Genomic DNA, 27269 nt, shown 5'->3' with positions numbered 1-27269 from the left:
AATTTGTGTGCTCAACCACAGTTAAAATAAAATTAAGAATCTTGTATTTTCATGATTGCCACGGGAATGGCAATGACTTTGTTCTGGTGGGGCACCCTTGCATTAGAGGCAGATATTCTGCTGCAGACTGACAGAAATGAAGAAAGAAGCACTCCAGATTAAAAAATAGTACCAGGGTTCCTCCCAGCCATCAGGTGTAGCCAGTGCTCCTTGTGTGTGCAGCTACAGCAGCTCCACAGGGAACAAAGCAGCACAAGCCTGGTTTAAGTGAAAACTTGCCACCAGCGAGGCTGGGCTGTACAACCATGCTGTTCCATTGCTTCTACACAATATGTACAACGTCGTTTGGAGACTGAAGAATGCCCTAACTGAATTAAAAACAGTTAAATGAGGCAGAAAAACAAAACTTTTTGCCTCTGGAAACCTGGGTTAAAACCACAGCTTCAGCTATGAAGGTAAACATCATGTGCTCTTAACTGCATGGGCTGCTGCTACAAATAGGGAAAAAACCACCACCCACCAAGGAAGATTCTGCTCAGATGCTGCTGAAGAGACTTTCAGAATTCAAATTCTGCATGTATGAAAAAATCAAGTGCAAACACAACAGGAAAGAGATCTATTCAAAAGGCTTATATGGGCCACTAAGTCACTCCATGAACTAGCTGGAAACAACTCTTAGAAATCAGGACTCCACATTTTTCTCTCTTTCCCTTGTTTCAGAAATACATGACTGACTCAGAATCCTGTTATTACTTGCTTCTATGGTAAGTTTCCTTGTCCTTCCCTCTCCCCAGTACACAGATGCAGCTTCAGCAGCTCCTATTTTCATTCCTTCTGTTTCATCCACTCTCCCACAGAGGTATCCCTCTATTCATAGTTAGGAGGGCTTGCTTCCATAACTGGCTGCCCCAAAGCAATTGCCTTCAACAAAACACTTCCTTCTTAGAAGTACAAAACCAGCCTTGAGATGAGTGTGTTGCCTCTGTCGCCCTCCACACTTCTGTTATCCCACATCCCAGCCTCACTTCTCTTCTTCCCTTTATCACAGGGATCAGAAATACATCAAACATACCTTAAAGGATAAAAGACGTTTTCCTTCATCCCATCTTGCCTAGCATGATGCTCAACACAGAGATGGAGATTCTTCCTCCTGAATGACACACTGGAGCACGCACAACATGCAATCCATGGCTGGCATAATTTACTTTTGATGGAAATCAGAATGGTGAACAGGGCAGAGCATGGCACACAGTATTGATTTTCCCACTTGACAAAAGCAAGAGCTCCTCATTTCAGAGAATTCCATCAGGAAACCTAATGGGATCTTCACAAGCAAATGGGAGCAGCTGAGCAATCCTGCTTCACCCCACTTTCATTGTGACAGACATTATATACTAATTCAGCACTTTTCTACACCAACGAGACAGGAGAGGAAAAACACAAAGCACACAGTCACCAAAAAACCTGCAGTGCCTGCTGACAGGTCCGAGTAACATCTCACCAAGCAAGGTCTCTCCCAAGAGAGCACAGAAAGGCCCTGAACTGACCCAGGCATTGACGTGGGGGAAGGAGTTTACCCCATAGGCAGCAAGATTTGTGTTTAAAGGCACACATTTCCCCACTCCTAGCTGGGGACAGATGTGCAACAGCCCTTTCAGTCACGCATACACCTTCTTTCATAGCCTAGTCCAGAGAAACCTGCCATTTACCTTTGCTAGTTGCTAATGCACCAGCCCTCCAAGCTAATGTAGAAGAGATTTGTAGAACAGCACTGGAGATTTTAAGTCTGAACCTGGCAGCAGAGAGGGATTCAAAATGCTTTCTATGAAGACATACGAACACACGATCAAAGATGGAACAAGCCTCCTGCAGCAGATTCCTGTGGTATCACTTAGCTTTCAGGACAAGGTGGTAGACATGGGGATGTTAAGAGTGCATTAATCCCAGGCAAAAAGCCTGCAGCTTCCAAAGGGTAGATTAATTATTAAACCAGCAGCAATAAAAATATTCAGCAGCTCAGAGACATATACCTATATTAGAGACAGATAAGAGCACCAATAACCTTGAACTTCAATTTATAGATTCACTCCCCCTTGCCCGTAGATAGCAACAGTTATATTTTCTAAATTGTCCTTACAAAGGGAAATTGATAAAAATGGTGGTTTAAATTGGCTAAGAGGCACAGTGTACACAGCAGCATTTTCCTGCCTCTTTCTGTCTTCTCTCCTGTCAGCACCCATAAGTAAGAGTACGTTTGCTTCCCTGACCAACAAACCAAACGAGGGACCATGACAATGATTAAGGGCTTTTAAGTACACCTATTTTTCCTTTAAGATATTTGGGATGGCAAATACTGGGATATAAGAGACTAGGCCTGTCTGAGTTTGAAGAGACACTTCTTATCATCCTTGCCTTTCTGAAGTCAGGTTAGTCACTAGAACACCCGAAACTCAGATATTCAGAAGAGGGATGGGCACATGTGCCCTCAAGACATGATAGTTTTGGGGTTGCTGATATGCACAAGCAAAGATCAGTTTTGTGAGTGAAAGCAGAGCGTACTCTGTGTTTGAGTGAAGAATAGTTGTAATCGGCTGACAGGAATTAAGTTTCACCTCAGTGTATTGAACCCAACTGAACTCCAAGCCACCCATTTACAGATATGAAATGCAGAAAAGCAGAAATAACGTTTTACAGTGTTTGACTGTGAGTCATTGAGTTGAGCAACTCCAGCTAGCAGTATTCAACATGGTTAAATGAAAATGTTGGTAGGGAGGTTGGAATCTCAGCAATTTCTCAACAGATTAATTTAATTATTGTCTCTCAAAGGGAGGAGTTTGAAGTCTCTAATGCGTGTATCACTATACACTGAGTATTAAACAGGAGAGGACAAACAATGGACAAGCTGGCTGTCCTCCAGTTAATCATCCTGCCTTGACTCAGATTCATCTGCGAGCTGCTGTTGAAAACCAATTGCTTGTTTAATGGGGCAGAAAGATGAAATAAATTTCAATATGCATCTCTAAAGTGTCCCTCTTATGTAAAAGTGCTGCCCGAGGGAGCAAGAGACACATACATTTCCTTCTGCTTGTGCCAGTTTCACTTCCAATTTGCAATCCCTACAGGTACCAAATTCTAAAATGATGTGGAGAAAGAAGTGGTGCAGCCGAATGCAAACCGTCTCTCTTTGGTTCACAGCATTCTCAAGACACAGACAGAACTTCTCCAGGGAGGTGACAGCCATACACCCAAGCGAGATTAGTTAACACTGACTCATCAGGTGTTTCATTAAGGAGCTGTGTCAAGGAAGAAACCAAGTGCGGTGAGCAATGCTAACGCCAGCGGCGCGGCGCTCTGGGGAGAAGTGCTGGCTGCTGGGGTGGAGGACGTTTCAGGGACAGATGACACTGGCACGGCTGGGAAAGTCAGCCCAGGCCTGTCTCCAAAAGAGCAAAAGCCATTAAGTGGCACTGCCCGGAAATTAGGATCAATAGTAATGCAGAAACACACACGCACATTATGTGCTTTTGGTCAGGTAAGGAGTATTCACACCAGATCAAAATGGATTTGCTGACTGCAAGGCATCCCATAATCTTTTTCAATACCAACACTTCAAGACAATAGCATCGCTTGGGACTTCACCTTTTTTTCCTCTTCTTTTTTAAACAAGAAAACATCCCTAAGCTGAGAAATAATTCAATTTCACATTCTAACTTGGAAATTACGAGTTAGAATGTAAAAGCACTAACAGAGAATCCAGGACATTTTGATTTTGCCGTTGTGGTTTTTTATTATGATTTGATGACAGAACATCCACACATGCATAATTTATGTGACCCTTTGCTAACATAAACCAGAAAACAAAAATTTATACTGCTTTAGGAAAGCATAAGACAGACCAGTCTGGACTAGAGGACAAAACACCACCTCCACAACACACCCACATGCTCTCTGTGCTTTCCAGCCACATTCCATTAGTCTGTGGCTATCACACAAGGAAACGTTCTTGTGTCACACATGCCTCTGTACCCACTGGCCAGGCACTGCACATCTTTATGCACAATTTTGGAGTGCCAGCCCAACTTTTGCAGTTATCTGGCAAGTAGGCATTCCCAGGAGCATGGCTAGCTCCATCTGTGTCCCTCACCACAGCTCCACCAGCAGCATCAGGGTGCCTGAGGCAACATAAGTGAGAGTGGAGTTTGCCAAGGTGTTAATGTCAAAGGCTCCAGGTTCACAGCAAAGCTGCTTGGTGCCACCATAAGGAATTTCCATCACTCCAGACAAGCCTAAGAGATCATGCACACACAGAAAAGCCTCCTCCTATGTCACATGCAATGCATTAATATTACAAAAGGAACCAAGCACTCAAGTGTTCTAGAATTAAAAAAACATGTGTTTACTGCTTGCCAATTGACTGCCTGATCTCATATCAATTTTATCATCACATGAATAACTAAATTTGCACTGTGCTTTTTCACCACACTATCTTATAGGAATAATAAGAATAAAAAGACTAAATGCTTCCAACTCCTGGAAAAAAGACAGAATAGAAATGAAGAAAACACAGATGCCAGCACTTGGGGATTTGTTTCAGCAAATTCCAGCGGTGTGCAGGACACCAGGAGTAATGTCTGCAGATTTGGGGAACAGCTGCCTCTCCCACCAAACGTCCACGCTGCACACAAGTATCAAATCACACAACATACTGAGCTGGAAGTGACCCACAAGGATGGAGCCCAAGTCAGCCCTGTGCAGGACATCCCCCAGAGTCAGCCCATGTGCCTGCTCCAGGCCATTCTGGATTACAGTGCTTTCTGAAAGCCAGCCTCTGGTCACTAGGAACTTGATGAAGAGGAATAGATGTGAAGGAATTGAGTGGGAGACTGTGCCAACAATAGATTATACATGCTGGCTGTGTGGGACGGGGAGTTTCTATCCCATGAGAAATTTTAGTATTTTGACATCTGCTTTCACCGAATCTGTCCTTGTTGCTTAAGGATTCCCATGGTACAACAGACTAGTTTAGCAAGGAAAGAATCTGCAATGAAAATGTGATCCAGGAATCCAGATGTGAGGAATAAAACACATAGCATTTAAAAGTAACACATTATCGCATTGGAAAGTAACACATTATCTCCAGAGATCACAGACACTAAACGTGACCCAAAATGAAACAACCATAGTTTATCCAGCACAGGGAGATGCCAGAAAAGCCAAATATTTCCTGCAAAAAGTTTCTATCACAGTACAGTACAGTTTTCAAAGAAGATTTATGTGTGTATGTGTATACATATACACACTCACATGCATATATATTTATTTTTATTTGTGTATTTATTTATAGGCAATCTTTCCCTCTAAGACACATCCTCCCATATATGCCATAGTTCCCTTTTAGTGCTTCATCATGTGCCTTTGACCTGTTTGCTGCCATTCACTCACTCATCTATCTTTGCTAGGTCTGCTGCTAGTATTCCAGAATTCCAAATGAAAAAAGACCACAACTTGCCACTAAATAGAGTTGAGTGAGAATCTTTTCTTCTCCCTGACCTTTCCATGGGAGGGTGGCTAGCTCAGCTGTAATCCATACATGACAATTCCTCACCCATCATTTCTTTCACTTCCTTTAGGAGGAGTCCAAAGACTATAGCCATGTCAGACAAGGTTGTGTGATGCCATTAGAAAATTTTACACTTCAAGAATTTAATTTTCCTCACAGAAGGATGCTCTGATTTTTTCCCTTTTGATTTTGCTCCACCTGAAGTGTACTCTGCAGTACACAAGAAACTCATCTAAGTGTAGTTCATCCTGAAAGCACAGAGACATTGTGGTACAAGAAGGAAAGAGCTACTGGTTATGGTTCCCTTATTCCCAATTCCACTGCCATTGCAAACACACAATAATTCTAGGGTGGATCTGTCAAAAAAAACAGAGCACAGAAACAGACATTAGTGGGAGTAATATTTTGAGAAGTATTTTTGATTTATTTTGTTTAAGGCACATCACCTTGCACAGTTGATTTTGAGTGCAGCTACAAAACCTGCCAAATTGGCAAAATTCAGGAGGTGTCAACACGCGGCAGAAAATTCTGACACTGGCAGTGTTTTTTGAGAGCTGCAATGTATGGCTATGTTTTCATTCAGTTTTCAGATTTAGCTTCAGGAGCTAATGCTAGTCAGGATGCAGTTTGTCACCCATCACAAAAGTCCACCTTCCAGCATTCTCACTTCCCCTGGCATTCGCCTCCAACATTTGCATATGTTTGTTGCCTAAATTGATATTTCAACAAAAGAGCAGGAAATCACCTCAGCAAATTGAATTTTTGTTAATTTCTTGGCTGGATTATGTGGCTGAACTAAGGCAGCAGAGAGGAAGCAGATGCAGAGCAGAATGCAGGTGAGCAGGGCTGCTGCTCCCTGCACCAGCAGCTGCTGGGATTGCCCCAGGCTGGGAGTTAAGGTGCAGTTACAAACGTGCAAACACATTTCTCCTACGTGGTGAGCACATTAACAGGAATATCCTATTAACAGCTGTATCCAATAATTACTGAGCATTGGTATCTTAATAGCATCACAGTTGCAGCACAGTTCCCATGCAGTAAGACTTTTCCTTAAAGACCTTCAGGGGAGCACCAGTACTCTGAGGAGCGGGCAGATGAGCACCTAGGCAGCAGCTCTGCTGGCCCCCAGAGGCACTCCACACTGACAGCACCTCTCTCCACAGGTACCTGTGCTGGGCAGGATTAGGCTGTTTCAGAGGTACCTTGCTGCTGCCAAGATCTCCAGGTACAGACAACATGGAATGGCTTTGCCAACCACATCCTAGTCCCATCCTCATTCACCAGCTTGCAGAACAAACAGAAAATGGAAGTTTCATCAAATGTATGTTTAGGTTACTCAAATGTGTGATAATTTCACATTTACCATTAAGTGAAATTAAATCTAATGAATTTTACACTGAATGCCTGTCTTGAAATTGTCTCAAGGTTTAGATTTCAAAAGTACTCTTTCATACCAATTCCACGTTGTACAAGCGTAGTTGCCATGCAGTATATTAAAAAAGTCAGCTTAAATGTTGTTTGCTTTGGCATTTAGCCTTCTTGCAGTAGTAGCTTTAATTTAAGTCGCTAAAATTCTGTTTGAAATTAGAATTGTGCATAGCATTTTGCAGACCAGTATTCCAATTCAGAATCATCAGGAAAAACTGTTTTCACATAAATCTTAGTGAACACACCTAATATATTATAACAAGTGTTGTAGTGTACCTTTCTCACAGATGTCTTCTTCAAAGAATAAGCACTATTTCATTCCACTGTTAAGAAAGTGAAACTCACTTTTCAGTGAATAGTTTTCAATACTGCCATTTATAACAAAACAAACAGGAGACACAGCTGAAGCCTAAACAATAAATCCAGAAACTTCCTTTTGTATTTCCTACTTCACACAGTACATTTTAAAATAGAAATGGGCATGCTGTAGTCAGACATTCCCAGGCAGCCACCTAACTAGCAATCAAAAATTAATTCAGAAAGCAGAAATAATAAATTAAAAACCAAAAGAAAACAACAAAGCCCCCAAACCACAAAAACCAAAACCAACCAAACAAACACAAAACCACCACACACTTTGACAATCCCAAAGACTTTGAAAATGTTCTGATTAAAAGACCAAGGTTATAGGAACTTGACAGATGATTCAGCACAGAGAACATCTTTCAGCATCTTTATCCTAGACAAAAACATCATCTCAGCACCCCCAGTTCAAGACCTAACCTTTCTTATCCCAAAGCCAAAAAATAAGATTTAGTCTTATTGAAGGGTGAAATCTACTGAGTAAAACAGATGGGACAGCAACAAAATGACCATTTCAAAGCAACTCTTTACAGTACTGAAATATCAGATTGATGCTCTGCATTTCTGCTCTTCAAGGTTAGCTCTGCCAAGCTCTTGATCAAGATGTTTTGGTCTGAATCACGGATTTTTTGTTGTCATCGGCAGACTGAACGGTTTTATTTATTCACTAATTTGGATGTTGCTAAGAAAAGCCAGCCAGAAAAGTGGGAATCTCATAATGAGGGCCTGATCATATTTGGTTCTCCAGCTGAGCTTCAGAAGTTTTCAATAAATCCAAAGCCAGGCTTCTGACTCTGAAAGCTTAAATAAATAAAGTTAAAGCCATACAGATCTCTCTAAATTATTTTTAAGAATTGCTTTTCTCGGTTGCCAGTTTATCTGCTCTTCCTGAAGTTAGTCAGTGCCTAGAAGAGGTGGAAGGACTTCCATCTGCTACTCCTTCAAAGACAGCTATCCTGAAAGGAAGAATCAACCTGTCCAAGACATATGTTTCTCAATGTATTAGACCTGCTATCTCTGCCAAGATGCAATTAAATGCTGTCTAATCTTTAGAAAGCCTGCAAGAAATAAGTTTTAAATCCCACATTTGAGAATGACCCACACTGAATTAAGTCAAACCCCACCATGACTTGCAACAGAGTAATCTGTTTACACCACAGGAATTTCCTGATAGGAGGTTGCTGCAGTAAGCTTGCAAGAATTGATTCATTTGCACTTCAAGCACGCTGCAAGGGCTCTTAAACTGCTTCTACAGCAGGGCATTATGGCAAGGCAAATTTATACCATGGCCCTTGCAGTCCCTCCTCTCTCCTTGACTCCCCAGGCACTTGGTCCTTCTCTCCACCTTTGTCTGCCTATGCCTATTCCACCCTGCAGTGAGCTTTTGGGACCAGAAAGTCCAGGGGAAAACTTACTTAAAACCAAACAAAACAACCAAAGCAACAGTTTTCTGCTTGTTTACACTGCTGAATCAGTTCACTGCAGGGCCAGCAGTGGGAACACCAGCCAGGGCAGGATGGACATTCCCAGACCAGGCAGAGCCAGGGTAGCTTAGGCTGTCCCTGAGCAGCTGTCAGATCCTCCTGCAGGGCAACAACCCCAGCCTGTTCCTCCTGCACTGTCATTTTGAGATTTTTAACTACTCCCAGAATCAGGGCAGAAAGGTTCAGACACATAAACAAAAGGCCTTGTCCCCTTTGGAAGGCAGGTGGGCTATTTCTGCCAGAAGCCCACTCCTGTGAGGTATTCCACTGCACAGTACTGCCATGGGCAGAGCCACACTGCAGCTGTTGGCTGGCACCTGAGCAGCACTGGGCAAGCAGGACATGCTTCTGTGGCCTGAAGGAGGGATAGAGATTATAGGCAAATAAAAGTATCCTAGTCAGAAGTCAAATCCATAGCTGTCCTGGCAGGAAAAAGCACTGGTATGCCCATTGCAACTCCTACCAGGTACTAAAAACCTCCCAGCAAAGGGCAGCACCAAGGCAGCAGTGCTACTCACATTCACACATGCCAACACAACAGGCTGCCAGCTTTGTCTAGCCATCTTTTTGTTTCCAAAACAACTAGGGCACAAAATCTTTAATTGCTGCTATTATTCTTCATTGGATCCTAGCAGATTTCTTATTTTAGAAAAATATCTGCCACACTGTCTTTTATCACAGCATGAGAGAGGAGGCAGTTGCGGTACATACTGTATAGTATGGGGTTTTTTAAAAATTTTCCTCTTTTGGTCATGCATTTGCTATTCTTCTTCTCTGCTTTGGCACGTGTTACTAACCCTAGACCCATAAGAAACACTTATCCTCAGGGAAAGACCACCATTAAAGAAAAGGTCAGGAAGGGAGGAAAGGCACCTGCATGAATGCTTTTTTATTGAAATAAAACACTCAGTTTAAAAGGACGAAGTCTGTCTCCTGCAGAAGTCAAATCCATCAGGTTAAAGGTTTGCAAGATGCAGATCGGATTTTGCATATTTTGTTCCAGACTTAGCACAGACACTAAAGGAAAAAAAAAAGGCAGAATAGGAGAACTGATTGGACAGAACGGGACAACGGCTGATTCATTATTCTAAACTCACAAATGACACCTGAAAAGACTCATATGAGTACAGTCAAGGTTGATATAATCAAAGCTTCTTCTGCCCAAATTCCAAAGCATTGGAGTTCAGTAATTGGGTTTCTCTGTTGTACAGATACAAGAAAAACAATTTTTTTTCAACAGATGACAAACACTGACAGTTTTATTTATTTATTTAGCTTTCAAAGCAGAGTCATTTTTAATGGATCTTTAATTCAAAAGCTCTTTAATTAATTTTCCTCAAGCTTCCTAGAAAGACAGATTTGGCTTTCTGCATTGAAAAACAAGTCAGTCAAGTTCTAGGCAGAGAATCCCAACCAAACCTTTCAAAGTCAAAGCTATAAATGAAACAAAAATGGGATGTTATTAGGAACACTGGTTGCAATTTCACCACATAAGCTACTTCCAGCATTACACAGTCTTTAAGTTGCTCTTATTTTTCCTTCCTGCCTTCAATCCATTTTTGTTTGCTACAACAATACTATAAAACCCCACAGAAATTCTTCCCTTATATTGCTTTTTGCCTCACCACATTATTGATTCTGCTTCCGGTGCTTTTTTTGTTACTTGACTTTCTTCTGACTCTGTTAATCGAGTGCTCCATATCCAGGAGACAGCTACAGTGCCTCCAAGTACAGGACTGAAATCTGAGTGGAAGCAACAGTGGAACTGGAAAATGTCCCTGAAGAGCTGGCAGGCTGACACTTTGTTCCTTCTGGACAGCAGTTTCACATCAAGCAGAAAACTCTAGGGATCTGTTCATTTATTTATTTTGGACAACAACTCTGAGGCTTAAATATCTGTTGAACTCAGTGCTTCATAGAGAAAATGCCCTCCTTATTTCCCCAGGAAATTAATCTCAAATGTCTGGATACCAGCAACAGTAAGTAACCTACCTATGTCTTAGTACCAGGACACACAGGTTCTCCAGTCTGCATTTTTAAAAAAAAAAATCACAATTCCATGCACAGTGCTCCAGCAGAGCTTACCCTCCTCCACTGCACCACGGCACTTCTCAGGTCCCAGTCCAGCCGAGGCATGCACAAACACTGCTCTCCCCTGCTGCTTCTGCCAGAGATTATTCTCCTCAGAGAATAAACAACAGCAGAAAGAAATGTATGTCTTTAACCTAGTGCATTGATTATGTGAGCTAAGCCACTGATGGAGATGTATTTGCACTTAAATCCTGACTGTAAGGGAGAGGGCTGAGGCATTGCTGTACAAGAGGGTGGTCTCTGCCGTGGGACTAGGGCAGAAAGCTGGAAGGAGAGGCCACAAGAATTGTTAGCCTGCCAAGAACTCCTCCAAGCACAAGCCAGTTAGAGAGAAATGTTGGGACATCCAGGAGCTGGGGACATCAATCACAGAGGTACAAGGACATGGATCCAGAATTTCTGATGCAAGTACCGGACTATGCTTTCTTCCACAGTTCAGCACAGGCACTTCATCAAGGGACAGGTCCAAGCCACTGAACCTTCTTCAAATGCCTTTTCTCTCCAGTACACTGTCTGGGTTTTTTTACCAGGCCTAAATTCAATAATTGTTGGAAAAGATTCCATACTGAATGTATTCGTAACTAAAACAGACACATAGCTTATATATCCAAAACTGGAGTAGTGCAAAAATTTGCACTACTCCATTGGACTTCAGTAAACTAATTTCTTCTCTCACAATTCATTCCATAACCAGAATTCAAAGAATGTGAACAAACAAGTTTCCAAGATATTAGCAAGCACTTAGGTCTCAGCTTATCTCTAAAAACTACAAAAGTGTCTGTACAAGTCATTTAAGAAGGGACCAGATGTTCTCAAAAGACAAAAACATAGCTCATACTTTTAGGTCCATCAATAATTGCAGCATATAACTTATGAAAAAAATTTGTTCACAATGCTACACCAAGGAGTTTTCTTTAAAAAAAAAAGAATAATTAGTGATACGAGCACTGGTATGGTGTGTATGATTAAATTCTGTACACTGTCAACAAATAAATGAAGAATTAAAACAAAAGTGAACTTTTATTTTATCTGACTAAATAATACACACTTGCAGAATTACTGCAATGAGCACTGTCTGCAAATTTCATGCTTTGAGTGAAATTTAATTAACTTGAACTAGTAAAAATCCCACAGGGTTATATTATTTGTAAGTGAGAAAATAGGAGTCATGTCTGCGTGACTAGGGATGGGAATTTGGCTAGCCTTGTTTAATTATGGTTCCTCTTGAAAGGCACATAAATATTTATGTGAATTTGTGCACTGACATTTGTTGCTGGACTTGAACATTCAAAGTCACTACAGATAACTTCTAAATGCACCTTCTACATAGACATGGCTTTTCCTCTATGCACATCCTGTTGCTATAACTTGGCTTGTTTTCCTGACAAGCTAACCTGTAGGGAAAGGCAGGAAAGGGAAGGAAAGCAGTGTTCATTCCTAGGTGATTTATGAACCTATGTGTCCTTCCTTCTGCAGCAGAAAGTTGGCACATGCACACACACAAAAAAATGTGCGTATGTCTGTGCCCTCCCTGGAAGAAGCATCTGGGGGAAAAACAAATCCAACCCTGAATGCTGCCTGTTTTAAGTGCAGCTCCTGAGAATGTCACTGCTCCTCTCATTTCCAACACTAGCCCATCCTGTTTTCAAATGCTGCCAAATGCTGGGACACACATGAGGAACAGGGCAACTAAAACTCAGTAAGCCGACAGTCTCAGCACAATGGGCTTGATATGTACAAATTCTCTCTGATACTCTCTGCAAAAAGTTCAGTTTCCTGATAGGAAAAATTAATAAGATTCAAAACACCAAAGTCAATTGGACATGTCCTGCATGGGTGGATGAATTTGTGTCACAGGAAGCTTTTACTACCAGCCACCCTTCAGAACACAGAATACTAGCCTGGATCTATACAGCAAGAGAAAGCTATTTAGCAGCTGTCTTACAGCAAGAGGGAAAAAATCCCAACAAACCAGCAGAGGGAACAGACACTTCACAATTTTTTCTTACAGTGAGGCTATAACATCAGCTGAGTCAAAAAATTGCAAGTGAAAGGCAACTTTTTGGATTTAATTATCCATTTTAAACACTCCCTTATACTCTAAAGTCATTAGTTGTGTGAGCAGCTGAGACAATGCAAAGGAATTTGGAAGAGGAAGAGAAAAGCCCCTCTCATTTCCTTTCAGTGGCAGCAAGCTTTCAGCTGTGCAACAGACTTATGAATCTATTTGACATGGCTCAGTATAAAAAAACCCCACCAATTAAAAAAATCCCTAAAAGTGTAATTACAGTTCTGAACAGTTACAAGTATTTGCATGACAGAAGATAAGATTTTGCAGACTGTGCATACCCAGAGTGTTGGAGCTGGTCTGGAACAATTAAAAGATAGACACATTAAATGGTAAAAATGCTAGCTGTGTTCTGAGCTGGGGAAATTGCAAGTGTACTCTAATCTCATCTGATTGTCATCATCACAAGTGTAACAACAAGTGCAGTGTTCTATCTTAATTGCATTCACAATTGACCAGTCATACAAAAAGTACCTCAAATAAAATTAATTCCTTAGGCTTTTTGTCACATTGACAACATACAAGATTTTCAGCAACTGAAATGGAAAAATTGATTAAAATTATATTTGCTGCAATATCTGCATCAAGTAAACATCTTCTAACCTTCCAAGGAGCTTTAGAAAGAGCCTACTTTTATTCTGCTTTGGCATACTTGAAGACTTGGTATATATTAATTTCAAGTGGGCTGCCTTCAATGGTACACTTTTTCAAGGATTCAGGACAATATGTTAGCAATGCTTCAAGGGCACCTCTGCTCCAGGAGACAGTGTGCAAGAGTTAAGATAAGGATGAGGGTTCATGCCCTAATGGCAGACATTGTGTCCTTGGAAGGGCCTATACCTACTCTGACCATCAGAAAAGGGAAGGAAATTCAGCAGAAGTACTGAGGAAAAAGAGGCAAACAGATCATTATGAGTTGTGATTTGACTAAAGTGAGGGAAGCAATGGAGAACAGGAAGATTTATACTTATAAGGAGAGTACTGTAATTCCAATAACCTTTTCCACTCTTGCATAAATTGAGCCCCCAGGCACTTGATAAAAGGCATGCACAGCACTTTTTTTGAGCAGCTGGAGAGCTCCTACTGCATACTATTTTTTTTTTTTTTAACAGCTCTCCCACAGAGCTATCGAAAATTGTAGCAGTGCTGTTTCCAGAAAATCACATCCCGGCTCAATGATGGAACAGCCTGTGGTGGCTGTATAAACAAAGTGGTTCTGTACCATTTAACAATTAATGGTCACTTTAAGGTGAGCCAGTTAAAATTTTTCCTTCGGTGGATCCCTCTGTGATCACTACCAGATCTGCTGTCAAGTGACTCAGACAAAGGCAGGCTGGTTACATAAACAGAAGGTAGGTGGCTTAACAACCTTGATCTTATCACAGACCTGTCAGTGGAGAGAACTGCACGTTACTGCAGAGCTAACTCACATGTCAATGCACTGGAGAGGAATCAGATGTTTTCCACATCCTACAGTTTGGGAATGCTTTGCAGGGTTATTTATTGAGCCAGTTCAGGTTACACAGAACAGCTTCAGAGCCTGCTGTTTCCAGTGCTTCACCTGCCTTGCCAAGGCCATGCTTGCTACTGAAGAGTCATGAGAGGAAAATGGAGAATGAAATCAATTATGAACTTGGGATGCATCAGTATTTCAGAGCCTATACATTTTTGAAAAATAAGGGAGAAAAAGAAAAAAAAACCATAAATCTCACTCTTTTTATTAACACCTGACTGGAAGCAAAATTATTTTACAAATCTGACATCACTGCAGCTCAACACCCGGAGCTGCTCCATTTTGGCACTTGCTCATTCTTCAGTGAGCAGCAAACTTTCTAGTACTCTGCTCTAGCTTTCCAGGACACACTTAAAAAAAAAGTAAATCTTAAGAAGTCACATTTAGCCTTTCAGATCTGCATGTTTAATTTGCAGGAGTAACAGGTTAGACTGACCTAGCTATAAATGAGAAAGATACATCACAGCTGGACATCCTAACTGGTCTGAAAGCCTTTGCAAGCTTCCACAGGCTTTTGAAACACAACCTATGATTTTCAACAGTGTTTCTACCTTTTTCCTCCCAACAGTGAAAGAGAAGAAACATGCCCACTCATTCTGCTACTATGCATCGGAGGGACACCCCTGCTTCCTTGCTCCAACCTTAGATGTCGTCTTCTTTCCAGCAAAGCTATTTCCAGAGCTTATTTACCAGCTCATTCAAGTCTAGACTTTCTAATTTTGCAGCATAATCTGTAGCTCAGTCACCCATGAAACTGCTGAACAGCCTGCAATTGTGTACAAATCCACACCATGGCTTGTGCTGCCCGAGCTCAGGTACAGTCATTAGTGACAGCATACAGCACTTTAATGGGAAGCTCTTTAAACCTGCCAGGAGCATTTGCCTGAAAAATATCTCTTCCTTTCCTCTCCTTCCCCTTAAATAGCTTAATTAATACCAAAGTCCTAGCTTTGGCTCCAGAAAGTGACAAAAGCAGGGATCCTGACCCTGAAACAGATACAGCATAGGACATGAACAGCTGGAAGGCTTTTTTTTCCTTTGTTCATTTAATGGCCCTGCCCAGTGTGACCCCCAGTCTCACTCTATCCCGCAGGCTCGGGCAGCACAAGAGACACTGTGCCCAGCAGATCTCCCAGAGGAAGCAGGGGACAAGATCACAGGGCACAATCCACTGACAATGGCATGCTTGGTGGTCTCCAGAGGGAAGGTGGATGGCTTGCCTGGCAGAGGGCTCAGGCAGATGCTGGCACCAGCTTGACTTGGGCAGCAGCATGTCAGAGGAGAGGGGGAGAAGGGGGAACTCCAGCCAGGAGAGCTCTGGTGTCAGCTGATGGCAACGAGCCCTAAGGAAGGGAGCTGTGCTGAGCCAGCCAAAGCATCTGCCCTTCCCCACAAGCACCCAGGAAAAGGCTGCTCTGTGGCCAAGGCAATGACCCAGTGAGACCAAAGTGACCCAGCTGCAACACCCTCCCCACCCTCAAAGTAACCAGCTTTGCTCTCTGCCATGACTTCCACATTTGCTGAGTGTACTTGCTCCCACGTGAGTTGCAGCAGCAAGCCGAGCTATCTGCAGTAAGACTGGCATGGCTCGCCTGCTGCTGCAACTCCACAGATACCAGCAGAGGCATTACTCAGGCACCCGTGACCCTGCTCAGGGCTCCCACACCTCTTCCTCTCCCTCTCAGCTGTCCAAAGGATAATTCTTCTCAGGGCCATCTTAGGGCCTTCCCCTCACTGCGTAAACTCAAACCTCCTGTCCTTCGGCTGGGCAGCAAGGCTGTGGCACCGTGCATCCATCTGTGCTAACACACAGAAAACCCTGTGGATGTGCACACAGCAACAAAAAACAAACAGAAGGCACCCTAGAGAAAAAAACAGCTCTTTCCCTGTCTTCTCTTAACCTGTCTTCCTCCAGTCCCCAGTCTATGCTCTCTTCCATGTTTAGCTGCTGGGCAGGCCATACATGCTCTTCCAGCCACCATGGCCTGAGCACTCTTCATCCCTTCACCATTTCTCTCCCCAGGAGATTTTTCCACTGGTCCCAGCACCCTCCTGCAACAAGAGGTGGCCCATTACTGCAGAAATCTGCAAAGCAAGGATAGTAGGGGACCCACCCAGCACACCACAGCAAGCAGCGCCAGCTCTGTGCATCACATTGCTGCGGAATGTGGCATATTGGGAGACACTATACCTTCCTGGGAAGAGCTTTTGAGGGTTCTTGTTGGTCCCTGACCACACAGGATACGTGCTAACTGCTGAGAATCACAGGAACCCATGAAGATTGGTAGGAAAATCCGTTTCCAGGCAGGAAAGCACTTCTGGAAGACAGTAAATGCTCCTCCTGTTCCACATCAGCATGAAAGGAAAGCCTTTCAAAGCTGCATGTGTTTGCTCAGTGGAATAGGATCTGCTGCCTTTCATTCTCCTGGATGATGCAAGGACCCACAGCAGCCAGGAGGGGAAAGTCCTGGGCTCATTGCTCCTCTGCCTGCCTCCCTCACAGCAAGCACCATCACCTGCACAAAGCCTGTCTCTTCCTGCAGCTTCACTAAAAATTTCACCTGAAACACCTCTTCCAACAAAACTACGGCAACTGCAGGAAAAATTTTCAGTTTAACAAATCAACATCCCAAGGTGGTTCCTTCAGATAAGCCCTGAGCAGCTCCAGGCAAGAAGAGGCTGTACTTTGAGGCCACAAGAAGCTAGCTCAGCACAGCACTGAGGAAAGCCCGCAGAGGAGCACAGCAGCTCCGTGCTGTCCCGCCATGGGAGGCAGGGCTCATCCCTGGCACACTCTGCACCTTGGGGCACACAGCTTGGAACACAGCACTAGGCTACAAAGAAGAGTGTGGTTTGGATGGTGAAGGCAACTCAATCTTGGCAGCTCTGTGTTTTAAAGGCAGCACTTTGGTACTCTTCGCACTCCCAGAGCATCCTGAACTGTTATTTACAATTTCCCCCAGGCAGGCCATAAATCCAAGCACAACTAGCAAGCTCAACACAGTGTAAAAGGATCCCAGAGGCAGACTAATTACCTTTGCAGGCTATGCAAGCCTATGCAGTTTTCTTCTGCACAGTAGCTTTGGAAATTTTAGCTATTGGCTGCCACTAACAGGTCAAACTTTCCACTTTCTATTGTTCTGTTCAGGGCAGCCAGCTGGGAGTTCAGGGGCAACAAATCTCCAGGGGAAGAAATCAAGGCCATTAAGGGAAAGGGAAGAGAAGCTGTGAATCATAAGAGTACTCCACACACTTTTCTGATTCCAGCAGAAAAGACAGTAGGTGAAGACTGAAAGGAAGCCTAACAGCTTATACGAGGACTAAAATCAAAACCACCACCAAACAGAAAAACCTACAACTCCCATTCTCCTGAGACTTTAGGGATTACTTCTCTCCAAGTACTCTATACCAAGGTGACAACTTCTTTTTCGTTTAAATTATTTAGCACAGTAAAAACTCACTCCCCTCATCTCTTGAGACAGAAGGTCAGAAGATTTATCAGAGGCAGAGGTGCTGCATCTTCCACATTTTCTCACCTCCACAGAAGTTCAGCCTGCAGCTAATTTCACACGGATCTCTCCTAACAAAGACCTACTAGCTCTGTTTAGGCACTGTCTATCCACACAACAATGGTTATGGCAAACACCTGAATTTTTGAGGGGGTGGGGATAAAATATCAGACTCAAATCATTGCTCTGGACCAAGCAGTGCATGAAGCAACCAGAATATGCCATTTTCTGAATGAAAGCCTGGGCTCACAAGCTATTGTCTGGTCTAAAGCAACACATACACTCTTTCACTCTAATCATAAAAATGTCCAGAATGAAACTTCTACTTAGTTGGCATTTCCCCATGAAAATCATCAGTTGCAATCTCTTAAAAGTTCGAAAAAACCTCTCATCAAGTAAGAAAAACTAACATGCCGCAACTGGGCTGTGAAAAATCCTGACAAGCCTATTATCCAGCTGAACATCACACTGGTAATGATTAAGCCCCCTCCCACGGGAACCACACAGGTTAAATTACTTCCCAATAAAAGTGTAATGTCATCATTGGTAGTTTAATTTTTTGGTGTAAGATTCTCACTAGAGATTACATGAGCAAAGGCAAGAGAATTAAAAAAAAATAATGTATCTTGGGTACCATGTCAGGTATAACAACGAAGTGCAACACAGAACAAACTCTTTTCTGTTGCACTCAGGCCTCTTTCCCCATGGCACAGACCAAAAATAAAACAAAAACTGTGGAACTTAACACTACAAAATACTCTGTGCAAAATAAGGATACTGTGCTAAGTCTTGATGGGTTAGATACCATCCACAATAGGAAGTAAATAAAATTTTATGAAGATCTGTACAGCAACTTCCAGGATATAATTAGATAATACTTTTCCAGAGCCATAATAAAGAGGAGAAAATTTTGTGTTTTCTTCGGTTGGTGTGGTGCTACCTGTTAATTACAAACAGCCAAGGAAGCAGGAGATGCTCTCTGGAACATATCCAAGGGACACAGATTAGGCTGGCGGCATCATGGATGCACCCTCCAAAGGCAAGGCCTCCAGAGGGGGATTTCAAATGTTCTGGCCACAAGTTTGCTAGTCACCCCAGATGGGAGCATGTAGGTATTTCTTACAAGCTATCCCTCAAGTTTCTCTCAGAGATTGTTTTCCTCCTCATGAAACAGAAAAAACCACCTCCACCACCACCATCCAAACAGAAACTCAAAATTACCCAACCAAAAAAAAAAAAAAAAGAGTTGATAAAAGGATTTCAGAGCCTTCTAACATATTTTTGCTGTAACTTTACAATCCTGTGGCAGGGATACAGGATATTTCTGCAAGTAATAGAGGAAGTTCTGAAAAAGTGCCAGAGTACAAACTGCTAGAGGCAGCCAAAGTGGTCAGTCTCCCACTGAGCTCAATATTGCAGGGTGAAATCTACTCCCATTACACATTATGGCTATGACCCAGGTAACTTCTAGGTTTAAAAAAAAACAATAGACAAACCCAAACTGTCTTATAACTTTTAAAACGAGCTCTGAGACAGCTTCACAGACTGCTTTGTAGTAACCTAAAGAAACAGCTGCAAAAATCCTCCTTAGCAAAATTTGGGCTAAAGCTTTTGCAATCAATGTGATTCTGGTTTGACCAGTTTGAACAAAAGCAGGAAGCCAGAGAACAGCAAACCACATACTCGATAAAGCCCATTTGTATGGGCAATGAAGGGATACTCACGCAGCGCGTACAGGGAGAGGACTATTCCAGCCAGGCAAAATCCCTCGAAAAACCTGAGTGTGCTGAACATAGTCACATTCACTGACAGTGCCACAGTCAGTCCAAATATCAAAATGAATATGACAGAGAAGAGCAGTACAGGCCGTCGACCAACCCTAAAAGTAAGGAAGTATGGAGAAACAGTGTTAAAAGCCAGGATGGACATAATGCTGGATCATTAAAACTGGAAAAGAGGGGAACAAGTCAGGCAATCCCTTCCAAATATTGCTACCCATTTTTAATGTTTGTTCCATTCTTCTCCTTTTTTCCTTACTATATCCCAGATTTCTCTGCCAGCTTTGCATTGACAAGTCCATCTCAGAAAGGATTAAGCAGAGACAGCACATTGTATTGGTGCTCGATTTAACCAGCATTTTCAAAACAACAAAGATAAACAAGGAAGCATCTAGGAACTACTGTAAGGCCATAAATAAGTCATTTTGAGATGAAAATCAACTTCTCAGAGTTTTTTGTAGTAGCACAGAAGGATATATGGTATTATATACTACATGAGGTAATATATTTTTAGCTGCAGAGGTCTCCTCTTCCCAAGAGATGTGTGATTTTCAGTCTCATCTACAAGAGCAGCCAGCTCAGGAGACTACTTTTCTTTGTCTCATTTGTTGAGGAGAAGCCTAACAAACATGGACTGAACACAAAACAGAGCTCAGGTCACTTCACTGACCCTTAGAGGGTCGATAATAAAACTCACAGGAAAATTGTGAGCTCCAAGTCCCTCCACTATGTATCCCCATAGCTGTTGGACAGACCCACAAAACCAGCCTGACTGGAGGGTAGAGTGAGGAATAAATCACTTCAAAAACCATTACAGGCAACAGGGGTAGAGGACTTGCAGGCCTCCTTTGCAGCTGCAAACCTGTAGTTGCATGCATTGGTACAGTGCTGATGAGGAGGACGAGTTATGTTAGCACTGAATGTGGGGGCAGCTGCTGCAGAGTTTGGATCTTTCATGTCCAAGGAACACGACACTTTTACCATCTCTTTTTCATATGTTTAGTGTTTATAATTCCCTTTTTCCTCCCCTCTTTCTGTGCAAGGAGAATGATATGAAGCACCAGAGCACATGGCTATTTTTAAGCAAGAATTGGATCATTATGTGGAGATTTCCAAAATTTTTCAACTTGTCAACTCCCACAAGTTTTCCAGTGGAACTGAGGATCCCTTTTAGTCAGCTCCATATGCCATTTTCACAAAGAATATATGAACTTGCTTTTCGTAGGCAGCTTTCACAGACCCATTCAAAGCAGACTGTCAGCTGCAAGCCAGCCATCAGGTTGAATGTCAGCACAATAAAGAGCATTTAAATCTCACAACTCAGTCCAGTTTCACATGCTGTAGCATTTCTATTCAATTATTTCAGCAGATTGTCACCAGCAGTTATAAAATACATTATACATATGCATTCACAATTAGAACTTTGGATTTTGCAGTACTTAAAATAAAATAAGGAGCGAAGGGCTGAAAAAGAGACATCATTATAATTTTTTTAATTTTTGGGAACTGAAAGAGTGTACCAGTCATCATTCAGGCTTTTTCAAAGTCACACCTAAGAAAGTGTTGTCACGGCTCCTTGCATGAAAACAGGTTTATTATTATTTTCATCTATAGTATCACCTGTGAGGCCCCTCAAAGATTTAACTTGTTGGCATTAGCCATTCAAAGCTTTTAAAACAGAACCAACATGCAAGCTGAAGAAAGCAAGGTCAAAGCAGGCTGCTCTCCATCAGGCTATGGAAGATGAGCTGCAATGGGGCTGAGGGTGGGAACACAATACCACTGGCTCTGTGATGCACAACACACTGGGGACATGCCGGACATGGACACGGGGAGTGACTGCTGTCTGTGCTTCACGTTTTGTATTTAAGGAGCACAGCCCTTGGGCAGGGAGGGGAAATACCTCATGTCAAAACCTTGAATACAGAAAAAACCCCCCTGTGAACTTTGTGTTATCAGCTATCTGCACAGACTTTTGCAGCCCCATTTTTGCTATGCCAAGCTGTAATTCATACCAATTAGTATTTGTGGAAGTGTTTTGCAGATGAAAGGCATTATGCAAACACTCAGAATTAGGAACTTAATTCTCATCACAAGCCTGACCTGCCATTCCCTGATGTTGATTGAAAAAGACCTCATGCTTCGCATACTTCAGCTCCCTTCTTCCCCTCCTCCCACTCCCTGTACTCAAGGTTACCCATCATTAGGACACAGAATTTCTTCTACCATTATACAAGTGACACAAATGAATGGTTGCTGCTTATGAAAAAAAAAAATCAGAAAATCCAAGAGTGTCCTGAGCCCATAAAAACCAACTGAGGCCAGAAAAGCCCTCTGGTAAGAGGCATTTCCTCACAAGGACAAAACTTGTCATCTTCTTCACCAAGGCATGTAGCACACTTCTCAAAAAACCCAAGCTTCAGGGCAGCTATCAGCCATGTATTGGGTGATCCAGCAGTGTTTTGACAGGATGGTGTCTTAGAGCATAAAAAAAGAGCCTTTTATATGCAGACAGAATTTCCTGTCTAACAGTACATGGAAATGCTTGTGAGAAATTAAACCATACACAATTTCCCTGGTAAAACAGCCCCAGGATGCTATCTGCTGCTATCCAAACTGTTCCAGAGAGAGATTACTGCACCACGGAAGTCTCAACCTACACAGCATGCTGCTATCTAGATCAAATGCTAAATGCTGCCTGCACAGGTAAACAACCAGGGATACAAGCAACCCAGGGCTTTTGAAGCATCTGCAGCCCCCACACGGTATGATAAGCAAATACATCAAAAAGATATTCCTGATGTTAGAGTTGCACTGCAGGGGGAGATTGAATGGGCTGAGGACAAGACCTGCTCTTCCCACACTCCTACACAGGTACCTTGGCACCCTGAGATAACCAAGCTTTGCTCTCACAGCTGGTCATATTGCCCTTCCCATGCCATTTTTTGCAGGCTCTCTCTTGCCTTTGGGACTGGAACTACTCAAAGGCTCCAAAAAGCATCAGAGAAAGTGCAAAGCAGGGTCACTACAGGGCAATGAGAGGTACAGAGCTACTGTCTTGGTGCTACATGAACACCACGCCCACCTGCTCCAGGAGGAAACTTTCCACACAAACCTCAATGGGCTCTGTCCAGAGCAGGCAGAACTGCCAGCAGCATTCTCTGCCTGTGGAACAAGTAACTTATTCAGGCATTGGACACAGCTGGCCTTCCCACAGCTGAGCATGTTTGCAGAGCTTCCTCCTATAGAGTTTCCACACAGAGCTGTCCCAGTGTGCACACCTACTGTGTTTTGAACATGGAGCACTCGGTTTACTTAGCAAATTGCCTTAATACACTCTATGCTTTGGCCTCATTCAGCTTTAAAAGCTTCTTTCAAAGATGAAAAGCAAAAACCCTAATGGCATAAAAATCCCAAAACATCTTCTAATTATCTGAACTGGAGAGTGGTATATAAGTGAAATGAAAACAGATTTTGAATTTTTATAACACTTTTTATGCATTACTCTGTTTAATTTCCCTGGCTCTTGCTTGGGACTGACATCCTTTTTTTCTTAATTTTCTCTTTCTACCAAGTACAATCTGTGCAACCCCATTGTATCCATCTCTTTACACAACCCCACACTTTAGCAGAAATTCAAGCAGTGATTAAATAGCAAAGTAAATTCCATTTAAGTCTTCTTTCACCAGCCCCAAATGCTACTGCTAAATGGCAAAAAACCTATTGAGCACAGGAGTCCTGCTATGTCAGGTACATCAGCTGGCAATGTGGACCAAACAGGAGTATTAGGACCAACTTTGGTGGCAGCAAAACATGTCCATTCTTGTCATCCAGAAAGGGTCACTGTTCCCTCCAGCCACCAAGTTACCCTTTTTCTCCTTTGCACCACAGCTGGAAATCGAGTCTCCTAAATTCACTAGACACTTCTAGATATTTGAAAATCAGGGTAATTTTATGCTGCATTAGCTCAGCTAAGCAGCTTGCAGAGGGGTCCAACAAGCTCATGAGGCAGCACAAAGTACACACTGGGGACAGAAATGGATGGAAGCACAGGATGCCCCTTTTGGTGGCAGAGAGCTATTAAATCTGCTTACTGCAGTTCTCTCTTCAAGCCAGTGCCTTGGGCAACAAGTTGTTCACTTATTTGTGACTTATTTGTCAATTATAGCAGCACTTTCCTAACTTGGTAATAAGTCTGCTTTCTCCTCACTGATTCCATTTTAGGACAGCCAAGCAAGATCCCTCATTCATTTCCCCTCTATACTTTCTATGGGTTCTTAGAGTCCCGTTTTACTGTGGTATTTTAATCAAATTCAACTGTATTTCATGCATGCTCCCTGCTGCACTGAAAAGTCATGATTTGTCTCTCGCCCAAAAATTTTCAGTGACTATTCAGGAATTAAGATGCAATTTTGCTAGGAATGCTTGATCCAAATTACTGCAGTGCTGCAGGGGGCTTTTCTCTCCCAAGTGGCTGGCAAGTTGCTGAGGTTTTATAAGATTTCCCTAATAGGCAACTCTTCTTCTTTTCCTGTTTTAATGAATGGCAAAAGAGTTAACTTGGGGCCATTAAAGCACCAACACAACAAAGTGACTGGGACAGCACTGTAGAGCTATTGTTTTAGATGCTTCAAGTTTCCACTGACATCACTTGAGTCACCCATGTAATATTTTCCCTCCATCTTCAGCAGTACAAGACCACCTTTTTAAATTAAAGCTGAATCCTCAGCATCATTGAGGTATCCAATAATGTTTTAACTGCCTCAATTCAAGGAATCTTCAAGGAATCATGATTTACTGTTTTTGAGTTTAATACCCCAACACTAGCAGCACATAAGTCAGCGTTAAATCCTTAACACTACATCACAATGTTTGCCTAACAAGAACTTTAAAAAAAGAACAATTGAAAGGTTTGCAAAAAATGGCCTTCAACTCACCGAAAGGTACTGTGTAAGCACAGGTTGACATTACATTAGTCATGTATTCAGTGAAATCAATGCCGCTTCCAATTTCTTTTGGTCCTCTCACTTCATTAAGAAAACAAAAACCAACCCTAAACTAAAGGTTTTTCTTGTATAATTAGAAAATACTTAATTCTAAACTAGCTTTACAGCTGTAATAAATTGTGTCAGTGGGAAACAAGTAAGCCAAATATCAAATAGTTTGTGCTACTTAGCTTGATATAAATTACTCAGGAACAATTAACACGCTTTTACACTGTTTGTCCATCATGAGTCTTTCAGAACCTTAAAAATCATTATGCAAAAGTTCCCAATGAATATAAAGTAGAAGGCAACCAAAACAATATTTAATACTGTTATTTATTTATTTATAGTTACATTGCATTAAAAGATTTTTCACTTACCAGTCGGCTATACATCCTGTTATCAAGTGGCCAAAGATTAATCCTACAAGCAGGGAGAACTTAGCAATGTGGACTTTCCAGGCAGAATCACAAACAAGATCCCACTGGAAGAGAAAAAGAGATAGATAAATTGAAATAAATTAATATCTCAGATGTGTTTAAACATACTAATACAGTGTAGAGTTCCTTCCGAAAGTCAGTCCTGGTACAAGTGCAAGGAAATGGCAGAGGAAAGGCAGAGGAAAACTTTCCCCCTCAAGTCTAACCCCAGACACCAAGGAGCAACACAAGCACTCATATACCTCAGTGAGTTTTATCAGATCCTTAATTATAAGATGGCAATATCTCACAATTAAGGGTCCCCCTCTCCAGCCACAGGAGATTAGCCTAAGGGGAAAGCTCCACCAGGTGCTGGCAGTGCCTGTACTGGTGCTGCTGGAGCATCTCACCATCCCAGACCCAGACACCTATTACCAGAGCCCCACGGAGCCCACCAGCAGCAAACCCAACAATTTAAGAGCAAGTGTTCCAATTAATCTCCTCAGGGCTGCTTGGAAACATGGGGAAAGCAGCTCCTTTGCCATGGACCCCTTAACGGCCATTTGCTCCAGGCTCTCACAGTGTCACGATGCTGTCACTTTCAGAAAAGCATCTTGATTTCCCTAGGTGGTGGAAGGGAGGTGAAGACTGAATAAAGGCACAGCTTGTCAGGACAAGTCCTGGCACGAAGTCAGACAGAGCAGCTGGAAGTCCCAGTGCAACTTCTTGGGACAGCAGCCCCATGGTGACTTTTCACAGCTCAGAGACCAGTCAGGATCTGAACCTCCGCAATAAAGCTATGCTAATACTGAAATTAACCCTTGTGTCCAAAGAAAGGGGAAATGGGCTATTTCAGGCAACCTATCACTAGGGCACTGCTTCATTCCCATGAGAAAGATAGGAACAACAAGGTTTCTAGTGAGTCTTCCCTAAACTCCAAGCCATTTTCCTCTGAGGCAGAGGAAACCAGAAGAACCAGACTGCACTCCTGGCTTTAGCCCAACATCCTCATTGCCCTCAGACATGAAATGTAATCTTTCTTATGTGTAAAGTGTGGATAGTTACTCTTATATCCTTGAATAAATGTAAGAGGATATGTTTGCCCGTGGTTTGTGAAGTGTTCAAATATTGATGGTAATGGCAGCCACACACTTTTCATGACAAATAAGTACAGCTAACTTTGGAGAGTCAGATACTCCAGAATTGAAACTTTGCAGAATAAATGGCTGTTTGTGTGTAATGTAATAGTAGCAGCCCTTCTGACACCAGTAGCTGAGGTTTCATAGCCAAAAACACAAAGTAAAAGTATGCAATTAATTTTTAAAAGTCAGATGCAACTACAAAAATAAAAAACCTTTCCTCAAAAGAGTTCAATTAGGTGCACTGCACTTTTAAGCATTTCCATGATGCACAGTCCTTCCACAAACAAGGCAAGACTCAGCCCTCTGGTCCAACACCACAGATGTCCTTGCTACAATATACACCTCACCAAGAGGTATAGCAATTTTGGGGCTAAGAGAAATGTGCAAGCACTCAGGCTCAGGCTTTTTGTTTAAGTTAAATGTATTTTGAGTTTCCCACTCATGATTTGTAGAAGTTGGGACATATATGTCTCATCTTCCACCCTACACACTGGAGGCACTAAAGAACCATAAGCAAAGTAGGATGAGGAAGGATTTTTTCCACCAAATAGCTATGAATAATTTGCAGCAAAGAACTCAGCAAGTCACTGTGGATTGCTCTCCAAAAATGTTGACTTTTCAGAAGCAAGTAGCAGAAATGCAATTACTGATACTAGCAATTCTAGAACCAATCTCCAACTAGCAAACAAAAATATCTGCCCAGACAAGCTACGAACAAAGAAAAATTCAGAAGATGCATCTGAGGCAGAGGCAGGCTTTAAAATTCTCTAGATTAATTTTCACAATCCAGAAGATGTATATGCTGCTTAGAACTGAGAAATCTTTTTTTTTTAGGTAAAAATTAAGTTTAGTAAAAATATTCATATTTATACAAGAACAGATCTAAAAATTCAATCATTCATTTTTATATTAATTGATGTCAGAGGAAC

The 27269-nt window shown here is 42.2% G+C and overlaps 1 protein-coding gene across 2 annotated transcripts in view; it reads right to left on the bottom strand.

The window, feature by feature from the left end:
- Nucleotides 1–27269, bottom strand: part of SLC22A23 (solute carrier family 22 member 23) — a 108531-nt gene that overhangs the window by 66096 nt on the left and 15166 nt on the right. For both annotated transcript variants that reach the window (XM_041413136.1, XM_041413137.1), the window contains exons 2-3: nucleotides 25160–25263; nucleotides 19741–19895 (exon numbers count right to left, since the gene is read on the bottom strand). In XM_041413136.1, the coding sequence (XP_041269070.1) occupies nucleotides 19741–19895; nucleotides 25160–25263 (259 nt within the window). The remainder of the gene's footprint in view (nucleotides 1–19740; nucleotides 19896–25159; nucleotides 25264–27269) is intronic.

Source organism: Onychostruthus taczanowskii, unplaced genomic scaffold (genome assembly GCF_017590055.1).
Source record: "Onychostruthus taczanowskii isolate IOZ18803 unplaced genomic scaffold, ASM1759005v1 scaffold40, whole genome shotgun sequence".
In the NCBI taxonomy this organism is placed as follows: Eukaryota; Metazoa; Chordata; class Aves; order Passeriformes; family Passeridae; genus Onychostruthus; species Onychostruthus taczanowskii.
This window is presented reverse-complemented; position numbering and strand designations above follow the sequence as displayed.